We start from the raw sequence: 17,458 nt of genomic DNA on the forward strand, positions 1-17,458 counted from the left end.
ATGACTCTAACCAGAGGCGGTAGCGAAGGTGTCGGGAGTGGTCAATTATTTCATAGTCCCGCTTGGGATTGAGGTCGTGGTGGGTGGACCAAAAGTGTTCCGCGATTGCGGACTGGTCAGTCTCAGCAAGGCGAATCGCTCTGTCGTGTTCTGTAAGGCGGTCTTGAAGACGTCTCGAAGTCTCTCCTATGTAGCAGCTGTCACAGTCTTTGCAGGCTATGCGTAAGAGAGGGGTGACCGGGGTTTTTATATTGGAAACTAGAGAACATAAGTTTTTACCAGCAACTGCACGCATTTTATGCAGTATTTCTGAGGATTTTTGAGATCCGGCCCGACATGGCTGGATAGTAGGGAATGTAGGCGGTAGGTACATTGTCCTGATTTGATGGTGGTCTTCGGTGGACTGTGAGCTCCTGTGCTTGCAATAAGCACTTGTCTAATATGCGTGTTTGGTAGCCACAATTGATCACGTCTGTCCTCACTCTAGAAATCTCGTGCCTAGCTTCATCTGTGCTGGAATGGCTCCAAGCCCTGGAGAATAGAGTGCGGGCAGTGCTGTTGAGATGACTAGAAGCATGGCCGGATCTGTAGTTTGTGAACTGTCTGCACCACATAGGCAGTATATATTTCTAGATGTGGGCCACGCGTTTTACTAGGACATCCAGTATTGGGAGAGATCTGTCTACTTCTAACTCTAGAGTGAACTGGATGAACACAGACAGGGAATTGAGATATTCTAGCAATGTTGTTTCAGAGCCACGTGGGATGAAGGTGGAGATATCATCAATGTATCTCCACCATGTTGTAATAGGTACTGGTGGGTTCAGGAATATCTGTTCTTCCAATTCTTCCATGGCGATGTTGGCCACTACAGAACTAACAGGGGTACCCATGGCAGTGCCATGTACCTGCTGGTATATGGAATCCTCAAAGGTAAAGATGCTGCTTGACAAGCACAGGTTGAGGGAGGTACAGATGTCGGTAGTAGACAGTGATGGGAAAATGCTTTGTCATTTAGTTAAAAATCTAAGAACACGAGATAAGGCCATAACTGAAGTAATCATAAATAATAAGTACTTTGATGATTTACTAAACAAAGGAGTTGAAGATATTACTGAAGAAAAAGAAACGCTTGAAATAGGGGAAATTTTGGATATTATCTTTATTATCAAAGTCAGAAAATACCAACTATGGAAAAACAGCAGCTGTAGATCATATGATATAACATTTTCGTATAATTAACTATTATTATACAGTAGCAAATTTCAATACATTGTTGGAAGGTAAATTCAAGCAATGTCCTCACAGTATATCAAAAAACTGTGCATTTTATTTTAAATAATTTTTAATTTCATTATTTAAATAACAGTTTAAAATTAAACTTTTAAAATGTTATTTTAATAATGGAATTGAAAAGAGTATTTTAAATACTCCACAACATCTTATTTCATATTATGCAATGAATTATGTTCTCTGTGGTTTGTTACTTTATAAGAAAAGATATGCATATCTTCATCATTCAACTATTTCAGTACTGCACAATGACTTGACAAATTCACACTAGTGGTATACCTCTTTTTATCACAATTTTGTCTTTAATTCTTATTATTATAATGGCATATCAACTAATTTACATTTCTTGTGTAATATTTTTAATATAATTTTATTTTTGTTATGTTATATCAGCTTTGTAACAAATAGTGATGCACTCAGGACAAACTTATAACTCCTTACAATTAAACTGGCAATATCACATATTAAATAAGGCACTGAATTTTAAATATTTCATTCTTTCATGGCTAATAGTTATTAATATTATAATTATTAATATACTAATAACAGTTATTATTATTACTAGCCTCAATATTAATGTCCACATGAGAAAATCTTACTTACTCAGGAGCATTTTTTTTAAAAAATTTGTATAAAAATAGTGGTGGCCTAACGCATGCCTAGGTTTGGCCCTGCATGTATTGCACGTTACATATGACATAATTAACCTTGTGCTGCTATGATGGCATCTGACAGATGTGACTTTTTTTTAAATGTTTTTGTTATGTTTTTAATATTTGTAAATGAAATCAAGCTCTCCTGTTTACCTTTACCCATCAATATTCCAATATTCTCTAATTGGTTACACAGTATTTCCTGCTTTCATTTTGATGTACTATGAATTACGAGACATTAAATTTATGTTTGGCATTTAAGTATTCTTGAGTTTGGAAAGAAATCTACTCACTGTTGACTGATTACAAGACACTATAAGCAATATGACGGGAAGAACATCCTTCCTCACGTAAAGCAACAATAGCACTCTTTCTTCGTAGTATCAACTGCATGTAACTTTCCATCCTGACACAAGCAAGGAAGGAATGACTGCAACTCTTGCAGAGCGTGCTTATACAAACTGGAAGTAACAGCTGATGCAATATTAAGTCTTCACCTATGTGTGTCAATCAGCATTAGCAAAGGCACATGATGCAAGAAAGCGAGCTTATATAGCATCAGCCAAAAAAAAAAAAAAAAACCTTATTTCACCCATCCACTCGCTGCAAATGTTTGTCAAGTTCTGCCTTGAATCTATTTAAGCTATCAACTTCTACAATGACAGATGGAAGTTTGTTCCAGCAATCAACCACCCACTGGCTAAAGGCAAACTTCGGCACATTTATCCTACAACCGTCTTTCCTCAATTTGAATTTATGCCCTCTCGGCCGTAAATTCTCTGTAAGAAATATTGCCATATACTTATGTTATTCGGGCGACAATTACAATTTTAAGGGGTGATGCACTTTCTTTGAACACCAGTGTATATACAGAAAACTCCTAGTGTCCTCACCATTCATAAATCTTCATATGACTCAACCTCCAATGGACAGATCTTCACAAAATTTTATATTTAGCTTTTTAGAAAGATTTGTCAAAATAAAATATTTTTTATTTTATAAAAAGATTTGTTTCTTTTTTAAAGTCCTTTTGGAATTGATAAAAATTGAAATATAAGTATGTACAACAAAATGGAAACAATTACTTTTGTCAAGTATAGAAGTGAAATACTATTTCAATGAAGCTATAGAAATAGTTTAAGAGAAAGCACTCAACACTGTATTAATTTTTCTATCTTTATGCCAGGGGACAACATTCAACGTTGTTGAGGCTAACTGATAATGGAACCAAATAATTCTGAAACTAGTCACAACAGTGTCCTCGAGTTTTTAATGAATAATATATTTGCCAACTGGGTGATGTTATTCAATTAAAAATATCAGTTACTTTCAACCAACTCGTGGATAATATAGTCGTTTCTAAAGCACTGTAAGCCCAAGTTCTGTCACTGTCTCTCAGCAGAGAAGACAGAAAAATGAAACAATTAATGATATGTATCATTAGTTAATTGATTAGTAATTAACCGACAATTTAATTAATTATATACTTTTCACTTCTATTTGTCAGAAAACAAAAATTCAACTGAAATAAAAAAAAAAAAAAAAAACCATGCCTAAATCTAATGCCCCTTCAACAAAACTGACTTGTTATCTGTAGTTTCTGCATTTCCTGCTACTAGGTACTTAACTTTTAATGGACATACATTACAGTACTGTACTTCAGAAGCACAAAAAGAACTGAAATTTGTGAGTTCTATGCATAGTAAATAGTAGAATGGAAGGCTGCTAGTCCTGGATTGATTTATAGTACTGAACTATTCTTTAAAACCAACTGGAGTGTAAATCTGTTAAGATTTGGATGATGATGATTATTATAACTTATTATACATAACTTTGATTATTATATGCTTCAATCATGAATAGACTTCAACTTCATACTGATAAACAGTACAATGGAACACAATACTCAACTATGATAAACAAATATGCTTACTGGAATTTCCAAAAGAAGACATTATTCAATTATTGCCTGACAACATTGACAAGATATTCGCCCAGGCAATGGAAAGTTAGTACAAATTTTGGGAAATTACATTTTATTTTCTCATTTTTTTGTACACTAAAATCATTGGAAAATAAGTGTAACTAAAATAATATAAAGAATGGAAAAAACAGTAAATTCTGATTAATGAAAATGAATGATTTCATTGCTTCTATTATTCATCTAGCCATATTTTAATTAAAAATTAAGAATATGGCTATTTCTACTATTACTGAGGAAAAACATGCTTATTTTTGATAAAATCTAAATTAAGATGTAATTTGAACAACACTAGATTAACAATATAATTAGGTTAACATATATTCCATTGCATGACAATGAAATTTATGATAAAATTATTCAAACATAAATAATTGCTTTCATATTTGTAATTTGCTGCACAAGTCAAAGTCATCCTGTCAAAATATTAACAAAGTAGCCAAATAAAACAAGCTAGCTATTAATGTTCACAATGCTTTACATTTCAGGAACCTTAGATTTTTATTTCTTAAATTAACCGAATTTTTTCTTTTTCTGTGATTAATAGAAGTAAAAAGTAAATAATTATCTTGTTATCAATTAATTACTAATTGATTAACTAATAATTTATAAAAATAAATTTATTTTTTTACAAATAAAACTATTTTCACTTCACTAATTGCTTAACTAATAATTTATAAAAACTGTTTTCACTTCACTAATTGGGTAACTAATAGTATATAAAAATAATTGTTTTTGCTTCACTGTACTTTTCTCCTGATGTAATATTTATTAAATGTTTTGTAATTAAAAGAGCATGAAATGCAAAGCATATATTTCAATCAGCACAGAGCAACAAATATAATATCCAGTTCATCAGCTAGAATATACAGCATATAGATAGCCTATGTTGTGTGCATGAAAAAAATAAAATAATAATAAATAAATAAATAATAATTTCTGGATTTCTGTTGGCCAAATTTTAATGAAATTTAGGATAATTAAAATATATTTCCAAAAGAGCCAAATATAAAATTTCATTAAAATTTATCCACTGGATGTCAAGTTATTACATGGAGGCAGATGAACAAACATCATGAAGACAATAGGCACTTAATGCATATATGTTAACTTGCCTAAAAATATATATATATGTAAGATCAAACATGTCTTACCTGTCCCTCAGTTTTAGTAAGCTGCTTTCTTTCTTCCCAATTAACATTTTGCCATTTTCCTTTGATGTATTTGCTATAGCTACCATCAGCTGACTGTTGGATCCAAGGAGAATTCACAACGAGGTTTGTAAATAACAATGGTGTATCATGAATGGTAAGAAGCCGATGAGTGATACTAGGTGGCAAACTATAGCAAAATATGTGAACTTTCAAATAAAATAAAAGTTTGCTATTCTGAACATAAAGTTGTACTGATTTAAATATTTAAAAAATTGGTCTTTAGTAAGTATTTAATACTAATTCAATTAAAGTAATACAAATTGAATAATTAAATCAATTTTTTGATTAATTAAAAATTAATCAATTTTAATCAAATTAATTTGATTAAAAATTAATCACAACCTTCATCAGTCTGGTCACCCTTCTCTACACCTGTTCCAGCAGATCTACATCCTTCCTAAAGTGAGGCCTCCAGACCTGTATACAGTACTCAAGATTTGGGATAACCATGGCCTTATACAAAGGGATAATCACCTCTTGATCCCTGCTAGCAAAGTTTCTGTATATCATTGACAAAACCCCATGACCTGTTCGGGAAACATGTTTGCATTGCTCAGAGAATTTCATGCCTGAGTGCACAATTACCCCCAGGTCTTTTTCATTCTCCACTTTCCTGAGGTAGTACCACACAGTTGATAAGATACTGTGGAGTTATTGCTACTCATATGCAGTACCTTGTATTTGTCAATGTCCAACTGCAATTGCCATTTCTCAGCCCATAAATTCAATTTTCATAGACTTGTCACAGTAGCTCACCCTGATGACTGTTGTTAACCAGCCGCCAACCTTTGTATCATCTGCAAACTTAGACATTAAGTCTGATATACTTTCATCAATATCATTGATAAATATTGAGAACAACAATGGACCCAGTACTGCACCCTAGGTAAATCCACTAATAATATTAGTCCACAAAGAGCAGTGACCACTGATAACCCACTCTGTCTTCTTCCACTTAGCCATACCTTTGTCCATTGCAGCAACCTGCCCTTAATTCCATATTGCTTCAGTTTTTACAGCAGTGTTTTATGTGCAACAGTATCAAAAGCATTCTTGAAACCCAAGTATATGATGTCAAAATTATTTTTTGACTGATCAGATTGGTTAGACAAGACTGCTCCCCTAAACAAATCCACGCTGTGATTGCAGTGTAGCTGCACACCTGTCCAGATGGTGTTGCATTATTTTTTAACCAGTGATTCCATTATTTTCCCTGAAATAGACATTAAGCAAACAGGTCTGTAATTACCAATGTTGCCTTTTCATCCCCCTTTATGAATCAAAGCCCTATGGACTGGGAATGCACATCTCCAGTCCATAGGGACCTCCCTCAATCCCAGGATGCTCTCATAATTATGCGAAATGTTTGCTTACCTCCTTTGCTGCCTCCCTTAATATAATTGGATAGATTTCATCCACCTCAGGTGCCTTTTTTTATGTCCATCTTCAGCAATTTCTCCTCCACTTTCCTTTCAGTTAACACAAAGTCATTTAGCTCCTCATTAGAGTTTGAAAAACTTCTGGCATCCCTTTCTCTAAAGAATTTCTCATGTGTGAATGTAGATGCAGAATATTTATTCAATTTGTCTGCAACCTGAGCAGGATCATCAACAGTTAACCCATAGACATCAAGTGGTCCAAATGTGATTCATCCCCTTCCTTCTACTGTTGATATAAGCATAGAAGTCTTTACTGTTTTCTTTGCATTCTTTGCCAGAGACTTCTCATAGTCTGCCTTAGCTTGCCTAACCTTCTTTGCAGAGCTCTGCCTAGGGTAAGACAAACGAGGCTCTTACCTCAAGTTAAAAGCTGAAAGGGGTGCCGAAATAAAGACTAAATAATTGCCAACATTTTCAATTTTATGTTTTGATTATTCCAGTATGTTTATCATCTTGCTTTTGCAAGACAAAAATCTTTGTCGTGCTACTGTACAGATACCGAGTTCTGTGCGCCTGCACTATCTGGGGTTGTTGCCCCACTGGTTGCCATTTTTATAACCACAATTTTAATTTTTTTATTAAAACATGTAACAGAAATGTATATTAAATAAGCCAGTTTTTTTTTTGTTTTTTTTTTTTTTAATATTTTAGGGGATGGCACTGATTAGTTAATATAGAGTAATCAGTTCTTGTGGTATCTGGTACCAACACGTAACCAGCAGATCTTTTAACTCCTGTAAGGTCCATGGTTGAGATGCCACAGATTGGAGTTGCTGTTCTAACACAAACCACAGTTGCTTGATGGGATTAATATCTGGGGAATTTGGAGGCCAGGGCAATACCTGGAAGTCTTCCTCATGTTCCGCGAACCAGTCTCAAACAATCCGGGCAATATGGCATGGCGCATTATCCTGCTGAAAGATGGCACCGCTAGATGGGAAGACCACTGCCATGAAAGGGTGTACCTGGTCAGCAATGATGTTTAGGTAGGTAGTAGATGTCAGAGTGCCTGGCACATGGATGACTGGACCCAAGGTATCCCAGCAGAACATCGTCCAAAGCACGACACCGCCGCCACCGGCTTGTTTTTGTCCCACGGTGCATCCAGGTGCCATCACTTCCCCAGGTAAATGATGCACACATACCTGGCCGTCCACACGGTGCAACAGGAAATATGATTCATCGGACCAGGCGATCTTCTTCCAATCACTCAAGATCCAGTTTCAATGCTCGCGTACCCATTATAAGAGCTGTTGCTGGTGAATTGTAGCATGGGCACTCAGAGTGGCCTACAGCTACACAGCCCCATTTTCAGCAGGGTTTGATGTACTGTGTGTTGTAACACATTACCCCTATCACCAGCATTCCAATTGCAGGCGGAGTTGCACCACAGTCGCCCTTCTGTTGCCACGTGCTATCTGAGAGAGCCCTTCGCTCACCTCGAGCATCGATGAGCCGTGGTCTTCCAACACCTTGCTGGCGGTTCGTGGGTTTACCCTCCTCGAACCACTTCATTAGGTACTAACCACGCCTGACCGTGAACACCCCACCAGCCTTGCCATTTCAGATATGCTCTGACCCAGTCTTCTGGCCATTACATTTGGCCTTTGTCGAACTTAAGTCCACTGCCTCTCTCATCTGAAGTTTGTTTGGTTTTTAGGAGCATTAGCAACTAAGGTCATATTGCTCCGGGGGGATATGCGGTGGTCATTCCCTGACCTTTCTGCATCCTCCGTATTTGGTGGGCACAGGCTCGAACCCCGGTCTAATCAAGAAGCGTGTGCTATGCACTGCTGCTCCTGCCCACCTGGCTACGGAGGTGCCGCACCTCATCTGAAGAACAAGATATAACACTGATTAATGGAGCTCAGTATCAGGTGTTTTTTATACCATGTCCTGACCCACACATGTGCCATAGTTCACCTGCAGTTGCTTCGATTTGCATAACAACTAGCTGGTCATAATGTTTTGGCTCATCGGTGTATATTATGATAAACACTGGCATAAGAACTACCATTCTGCATTTATCTTTTGATGATATACAATTGCCTTGGTATGACTATCAATGATTTATGTTTGTTTACCTATTTTCTTGTTACCATTCGAAATCAGTCACTAACTACACTAAGCTATTCAGTATGTTTCAGATAAAGTTCTTTCATTTGATATTTCAAGTTCCATCACTTGATGGCATTTTGGAGTGGGTGGAAGTTATGATGAAGAGAGTGAGGTGCAACCTGCTCCCTCATGCCTTAACTATTCTAATTAATTTATGATCTGGAAAAGTCTGTTACTGATTTTAATCAGTTTTATTTTTCCTGCGGGAAATGCACTAACTACTCATCCAGTTTTATTAACGTTATTCTGTACAAACAATCACAACTACCTTAATGTTCACTACTAGGTTCTTAAATGCTGATCTTCAAGAAATTCTCCAATAGCAAATTGAGAAGTTAGCATTAGCAGAGGCATATGATGCAAGAAAGCAAGCTTATGCAGCATCAGCCAAAAAAAACACACACCTCCATTTCACCCCTCCGTTCATTCGAAATACTTGTCCAGCTAAGCCTTAAATTTATTTAGGCTATCAACTTCTACAACAAGGGATGGAAATCTGTTCCACCAACCAACTACCTGCTGGCTAAAGGCAAATTTCCACACATCTATCCTACATCTGTCTTTCCTCAATCTGAACCTATGCCTTCTCAGGTGATTATTCTGAGCAAAAGAAAGATTCCCATCGGCATTGAGCATGCTCAAACCCTCTATCAGATCACCTCGCCAGTGCCTAGTCTCCAGACACTGTAAATCTGCAAAACGTAAGACTTTCTTCGTAAGAGCAACCCTTTGTTCCATTCACTAATCTTGTTGCCCTTCTCTGTACTCGTTCCAGCAGTTCTACATCCTTCTTGAAATGAGGCCTCCAGACCTGTATACAGTACTCAAGGTGTGGCCTGACCATTGCCTTATACAAGGGAATAATCACCTCCTAGAAAAACAAAAACCCTGCTAGAAAAATTCCTGTACATCATTGACAAGACACCATGAGCTACTCTTGCAGCCCATCTGCACTGCTCAGAGAACTTCATATCTGGCTGCACAATTACCCCCAGGTCCTTTTCATTCTCTACCACTGTCAGTGTAGTACCACAGAGTTGATATGTTGCTCTGGGGTTGCTGTTTCCCATATGTAGTACTTTACATTTGTCAATGTTAAACTTTCATTTGCCACCTCTCAGCCCATCTGCTCAACCTTTCCAGATCCTGTTGCAGCAACATAGCGTCAGTAGTGTCCTTAACAACCCTTGTATCGTCTACAAACTTGGACAATAAGCTTGATATACCATCATCAATATCATTTATAAATACAGAAAACAATAATGGACCCAACACTGAACCCCGAGGAACTCCACTAATAACATTAGTCTACGATGAGCAGTGTCCATTGATTACCACTCTCTGTCTTCTCCCCCTCAACCATCCCTTTATCCATAGCAGCAATTTGCCCCCAATGCCACACTGCCCCAATATGTGCAGCAGTCTTCCATGTGCAACAGTATCAAAAGCCTTTCTAAGATTCAAATATATAATATCAAAGTTATTCCCTGCATCCAGTTCTTTGTGACTGCATCATAGTATTCAATCAAATTGGTCAGGCAAGACTTCCCCTTAACAAAACCATGCTGTGTCCAAGCTATAACTGAAGTCTTGTCTAGATGATCCTGCAGTGCTTCTTTAATCGGTGCCTCCATTAATATTCCTGGAACAGAAGTTAAGCTCACAGGTCTATAATTTCTTGTGTCAGCCTTTGATCCTCCTTTGTGAATTGGGGTCACATTTGCACATCTCCAGTCCATTGGTACCTCCCCTGAGTCCAAGGAAGCTCTTATAATTATGGCTAAGAGTTTGCTTACTTCCTTTGCTGCCTCCTTTAATATAACTGGATAGATCCCATCCACCCCAGGTGCCTTTCTTGTGTTTATCTTCAACAATTTCTCCTCCACTTTACTCTCAGTTATTACAAGATTATCTATCTTACTGCCAGAGTTGAATACACCTCTAGCATTCCCCTCGTTGAATAACTCCTCATGTGTGAATGTCGATGCAAAATATTCATTTAGCTACCTGAGTAGGATCATCAACAGTTGAACCATCGATATCAAGTGGACCAATCTGATTCATCCCCTTCCTTCTAGAGTTTACATAAGTAAAGAACTCTTTGCTGTGTTTCTTTGCATCCCTTGCTAAAGATTTCTCGTAATCTGCCTTCGCCTGCCTAACATCCTTTGTAACTTGGTTACAGACTAGCTTATATCTATCATAGGCTTCTGTTTTACGCGTTAATTTATATGTATCCCATGCATTTTTCTTCTCTACCACATGTCTCATTAGGTTATCTGACACCCATTTAGGCCTAAACATTGAACAATATTTCTTAGTTGGTATGTAAAGCCTACCAAGAAAAGTTCTTTGAATGCTTCCCATTTTGAATTTGCTGTTGGTAACATCATCAGTTGGTCCCACTGTATAGAATTTAAATACTGTCTCAGACCATCGTAGAAAAGCAAAAACCCTTCCCTTTACCCCTGATGGTAATTACCTCTTTGAGTAAATCCCTATCTCACTTCAATCTTTCTAAAACCCATTTCTGTCTTATTTTTGCATAAATTAAGTGAATCTGCTAGTTATGCTTATTTTAAGCAATATTCAGACTTCTAGATAAGAACTCCTACCTCTTTACTTGGATTAATCCTAACTTCTGATTACTCTTGGCATGACTATTTGTACCTAAAAAAAAAAAAAAGGCTTTTCCTTTTACTCCTAGTAGTACTTGATGTTAACCAGATTTGCAGTGTTATATACATTGCAAATCTGGTTAATATCAAGTACTATTCTCACTGCTATGGGGGGGCGCCCCTCAGACTACTCTACAATTGCTGATTCTGTACAAATGAAGTAGTTAAGTTAATTCTCTCCCCCCTCTCTCTCTCGCTCCCTCCCTCCCCCTCCTTTTATAAGCCTAATCTGCTCCCTATTACACAGATTTTCAGTTTCTACTGCATGCTTTTATATAGGCATTTTCATGGGAATTTTTATTTATTTATTTATTTTTTTTTTTCAGAACTCATATCTGTAATTCTTCCTCTTTCTTCCAAACCAGTCAAAACAACCAACCAACCCCATTTAGCCATTATCTAAATTCCAAACTCACAAACTAACGGTTCTTTATTATTCTCACTACGTCTGTTCTCTGGAAACAAACCTCCTCCTCCATGTATATCCCAAAAATTACAGTCCAAGGAAATTCAAATCCATTCTTCTGGTGTCCAACTCGCACCCCATTCACAGCACTAGAATAACTAAGCTTCCAACAACTGCCTGTGTTTTGTATCATAATAAAAAAATATTTTGTCAAAAATTAAAAAGTATAATATAAAGTGTTTCATAAATACATTTTAAAGTTTTTTGGTATAACAACTTACTTGGACAAGTGCTCTATTATATACGACAGTACAGAAACCGCTTTTGTAGCAGTATCAAAGGCCAGTACTTTCTCTTGTTTTAGTAATTCTTCCATTTCTTCTGTGATGTCTTCTATATGTTCCTTCAGAGAGCAGTTCTCTTCAACACTACTGTTTGATAAATACCTAAGAATTTAAACTTTAACAAATAATTTGATAATTTCATTTTAACAAAAGAGAAAAAAATGTTATATAAAATTACAACTAAAGTATTCATAAAATATCAAAAAAAAAAAAGAAGAAATTCAGAATTGCAAACAAAATTCGTATTTATTACATTATTATTATTATATATAAAAATATTTCAGATACTTTAATAATTGTTATTATAATAATTATGAAAAAAATCATGACATCTAAATAACTCAGTACAGAATACATCCAGTCATACCACTGTTTATTTACCAAATTATTCTTTAAATGCACAAGATACATTAGCATTCACCATTTAGTAATTGTTGAATTAAATGAAAAATATATACAATTTATTAAATATAAAAATAAAAAAGTTAATATGAATTCAACTATAATTATGTTGCAAATATATACAGTTAACTCTGTAATTCACAAAATTGCAAACTTAATTTTTAACAACCAATGTTATACATCAACATAATGTAACTTCATATCTTGTTCATCTCTTTACGCGCCTCCGTAGCCAGGTGGGAAGGAGCAGCAGTGCGTAGCATACGCTTCTTGATTAGACCGGGGTTCGAGCCCGTCACCACCAAATACGGAGGATGTGGAAAGGTCAGAGAATGACCACCGCATATCCCGGAGCAATATGGCCTTAGTTGCTAATGCTCCTAAAAACCAAATAACCAATAACCATCATCTCTTTACATTTGCAAAAATGAAAATTTTTATAATTAGGAGTTTTTTTTTTATTTTTTATGATTATCACTTAGTATTAGTAGTGGCAAATGATGCAAAGAAGCAAGCTTATACAGCATCAACCAAAAAAAAAAAAAAAAAACTTAACCACATCACCAGTCCATCCCATCCAATATTTTGTCCAACCACTGCTTAGATTAATTAAAAGTTCCTGCTCCCACAAAACCAAATGGAAGTTTGTTCCAAAATCAATTATTCTCATCATACCCATCATATCTATTCTGCAAGCATCCTTTCTCAATTTAAATTTATGTCCACTTATGTGTGTTGTCTGAGCAAGAGAAGGATGCCATCAGCATTCAGTTAAGTAAATCTATTTAAAGCCAAACATATAAATTATTATTACCTGTATGGTGCAAGGAAGCCATAGGCTTATGCTGCACCAGCGGAAAAAAAATTCCCGAGTTACCCTAAGAGAGAGAGAGAGAGAGAGAGAGAGAGAGAGAGAGAGAGAGAGAGAGAGAGATAGGTAGAAGGGAATCGCCAAGAAAGAGAAGAATGATGATATCCAGCTCAGGACCCTGAGTGTGCCGATCCCATACTCACCAGATGTGAGCCCCTGGGGTTAGACTCCAATCAAGTGTGCCCAGTTTTTCAGACAGCAATTTGCAGGACTAAGGTCTTTTTTCATAAGAGTGCCCTAATATGCCCTCAAATTTTCCAATTAGGGCCCTAACTAATCTTGTTACTCTTTTCTGCACGTATTCCAATAGAGCCACATCCTACCTAAAATGACACTTCCTTCTAGAACTGTATGCAGTACTTGACTCAAAGTGGAAAAATTCCCATATATCACTGAGAGAAACCTATGAGCTGTCCTGGCAGTCTGCCAGGACAGCTCAGAGAACTTCAAGCATGACTGTATAATTACCTCCCCAGGTAGTTTTGTTCTCTGCTACCTTGAGTGCGGCACCATCAGTTGGAATGTTATTCACGGATTAATGTTACTGATACACAGCATTTTGAATTTGTCAATGTTAAACCTCAAATGCACTTTTCAGCAATTTGCCTAATTTTTCTAGATCTTGTTGCAGTAGCATATCCTGATTACTGTCATTAAACAGACTGCCAACCTTTGTATTATCAAACAAATTAAGACATTAAGCCTGATACACCCTCGTCACTATTGTTAATATTTATTGAACACAATAAGGGAGATCTGGCACTGAACCCTAGAGTGACTCCACTAATAGAGTTAGTCCAAAAAAGAAGCACCGATTTATAGCCGACCTTTGCAGTCAAAGGCAACAAATGCTAAACCTATGCTGAGCATGGACAATAAAATAAAAAAAAAATGAGGGATTTAGAGTGATACAAGGTAACAACAAAGGTAGAGCTGTTGGAACGAGTACAGAGAAGGCCAACAAGATTAGTGAATGGAACAAAGGGTTGTTCTTACGAAGAAAGGTTTAAGTTTTGCAAATTAGTGTCTGGAGACTAGGCACCTGCGAGGTGATCTGATTGAGGTGTATAAAGCCTTGAATGGTTTGAGCATGCTCAACGCTGATGGGATGCTTCCTCTTGCTCAGAATAATCACCTGAGAGGGCATAAATTGAGGAAAGACGGTTGTAGGATAGATGTGTGGAAGTTTGCCTTTAGCCAGCGGTGGTTGAGTGCTGGAACAAGGAGGTGATTGTCCCTCTGTATAAGGCAATGGTCAGGCCACACCTTGAGTACTGCGTACAGGTCTGGAGGCCTCATTTTAGGAAGGATGTAGATTTACTTGAGCGTGTACAGAGAAGGGCAACAAGATTGGTAAGGGGAATGAAGGGATCCTCTTACCAAGAGAGGCTTAAGTTCTGCAAATTGCAGTGGCTGGAGACTAGGTACCTGCGCGGTGATCTGATTGAGGTGTATAAGGCCTTGAATGGGTTGAGCACGCTGAATTCTGATGGGATCCTTCCACTTGTTCAGATTACGAACCTAAGGGGGCATAAATTCAAATTAAGAAAAGATAGATGTAGAATAGATGTGCAGAAATTTGCCTTTAGCCAGCGGGTGGTTAATTGCTGGAACAAACTTCCATCTGTCGTTGTGGAAGTTGATAGGTTGAATAAATTTAAGGAGGAACTGGACAGGTATTTGGAGGGAATGGTGTGATTTTTTTTTTTTTTTTTTTGGCCGATGCTGCATAAGCTCATACACTTGCTTTCTTGCATCACATGCCACTACTACTGCTATAGATTCAAGGCAGAACTTCACAAACATTTGGAGCAAGTGGATGGGTGAAATAAGGGTTTTTTTTTTTTTTTTTTTTTGTTTTGGCTGATGCTATTCTTGCATCATGTGCCTTTGTCAATGCTAATGTGGGAAAGGGTGCAGAGAAGACCAACAAGATTAGTTTTGGTTACAAAAGGATATTCTTACCAAGAAAGTCTGGAGTTCCATAAATTGCAGTCTCTCTGGAAGCTACATCTGAGTAGTAACCTAATTAATGAATATAACACTTTAAAGAGGTTAAGCAAACTAAATGCTGATGGAAAAAAGACTAAAAAGGCATAAATTTAAATTTTAAAATGATGGTGGGAAAGATAATTGAACAAGAAGTGAACATTGGAAAGGAAAGTGCAGCCACCAAGACAGTCTCTACCAGATTCAAAGAATATTAAAGCAAGCAACTTGTAGATTGAAATAAAATATTGTTATCTCTGTGCATGTAAAGCTAGGTTTAATGAAACACTTTGTTCAAGCCCTGAATAAAGAAGGAAATTGTTTCAAAGTATGTTTACAATAAATTCCAATCACTTATGGGGGAAAAAAAAATCAAGGATGTACAGAAATTCCTATTCAGCCAAAGAGTAATCAATTATTGGAATAAACTTCCACTTAGTGTTTTTGAGGTGCATTCTTTGAATAAATTTAAGGAAGTTTTGGACAAATTATTTGGAAGGAAATGAAGAAGTGAATTTTTTTTTTTTTTTGGCTGATGCTGTATAAGCTTTGCTTCCTTGCATCACATTGCCAGTACTAATACTAAATCTTCATTCTGAAGTAAAAAATAAAAATGTTTTTCATTAACACTGAAAATATTACCATAGAATTCCCACACTTCTTTTGATGGAACCTACAGAATGTAATCCAAATTTCGGTTTAAAATCTATTTGCTGCACTTATTTATACAAGCAATGTGATCTAATTAAAATATAGAACTTAGGATATAGTTAATATTCTTCATTCTGAAGTAAAAAATAAAAATGTTTTTCATTAACACTGAAAATATTACCATAGAATTCCCACACTTCTTTTGATGGAACCTACAGAATGTAATCCAAATTTCGGTTTAAAATCTATTTGCTGCACTTATTTATACAAGCAATGTGATCTAATTAAAATATAGAACTTAGGATATAGTTAATACTGGCCTTACCTGTTAATATCATTAAGTTTATGACAACAATAATCTATCAACTCATTTAACATATCTTCAGCAGATTCAATGATTTCCTGGTGATACAGAACTGCTTCCAGCAATGTCATCAAAGTTGCCTCATGATATAACTTTAAACATGAAATGAAATGCGTCAATAAAAACTTCCAGTGAAAAAATTAGAACTGGTTGAAAATTTCCAACCAATTAAAAAAAAATCAATAAAAAAGAAAAGGTAGTCATGATATTATACTCGTAAATATTATAGATATCACAATTCTTTTTGTTTAACATAAATAAAAGATCTGATCAATAAACAAGATGATTCTAATCTTTATGACAAAAACAAATATACAGGGTGGGTGGGAAGTCGCTCCCTATTTTCTATTTTAAAAATGTTATATTTCCTAAAATATACAAAATAGCACTGCACATTTTTTTTCTGATTTGTAGCTTACTGTTTGCCATTAGTTCCCTGAAAGTTACAACAATTCAATGGGAGCCCCCAGCATTTTCCACACATTTTTTTAAATGGGCAGGTATATTTTCTATGGCCTTCCTTAAGAATTGGACAGGAACACCAGAAATGACCTGACAGCTCTTGTTTTCAAGTTCATCAATATTCCTAGGTTTACTCTTTTACACTTCTTCCTTGGCCCATCCCAATAAAAAGTAATCACATGGGGTTAGGACTGGACTTCGTGCAGGCCATTCTGTGGGGCCCTGATGGCCTATCCAGAGTTCTGGGAAATGCTCATTGAGCCACTCCCTAACAGTCAAGGCCAAATGTGGGGGAGCACTGTCTTGCATAAACATCAACTCTTGATCGTTTCCTCATGCAGAAATTGTAGGCCATACAAAATGTTGCAACATTTCTAAGTATCGTTCACCAATATAGGGAGTGACTTCCCACCCACCCTTTATATGAATTACCTATTCATTCTCCTGCTTCAGATCCTCACCAAGAAGTATGTTTTTATTTTAAATTAATAGGGATGTTTATAACTGTAATATCTTTTGCACATATGAATAATGCATTATTGTAATAAGATTTTTTTTTAAAATAAATCTTTCAATTTAAAAATAGAAAGGAT

The 17,458-nt window shown here is 36.1% G+C and overlaps 1 protein-coding gene across 2 annotated transcripts in view; it reads right to left on the bottom strand.

Moving 5' to 3' along the window:
* Nucleotides 1-17,458, bottom strand: part of LOC150080764 (zinc finger MYND domain-containing protein 10-like) — a 131,239-nt gene that overhangs the window by 103,131 nt on the left and 10,650 nt on the right. Inside the window, exons 2-4 of one of the 2 annotated variants that reach the window (XM_090381671.1) lie at nt 16,365-16,495; nt 12,064-12,213; nt 5,082-5,268 (exon numbers count right to left, since the gene is read on the bottom strand). In XM_090381671.1, the coding sequence (XP_090237797.1) occupies nt 5,082-5,268; nt 12,064-12,213; nt 16,365-16,495 (468 nt within the window). Of the gene's footprint in view, nt 1-5,081; nt 5,269-12,063; nt 12,229-16,364; nt 16,496-17,458 lie in introns of both variants that reach the window. The other variant, XM_090381670.1, reaches the window with a different exon arrangement.

Source organism: Mastigoproctus giganteus, chromosome 9 (assembly GCF_048544385.1).
Source record: "Mastigoproctus giganteus isolate SK-2022 chromosome 9, ASM4854438v1, whole genome shotgun sequence".
In the NCBI taxonomy this organism is placed as follows: domain Eukaryota; kingdom Metazoa; phylum Arthropoda; class Arachnida; order Uropygi; family Thelyphonidae; genus Mastigoproctus; species Mastigoproctus giganteus.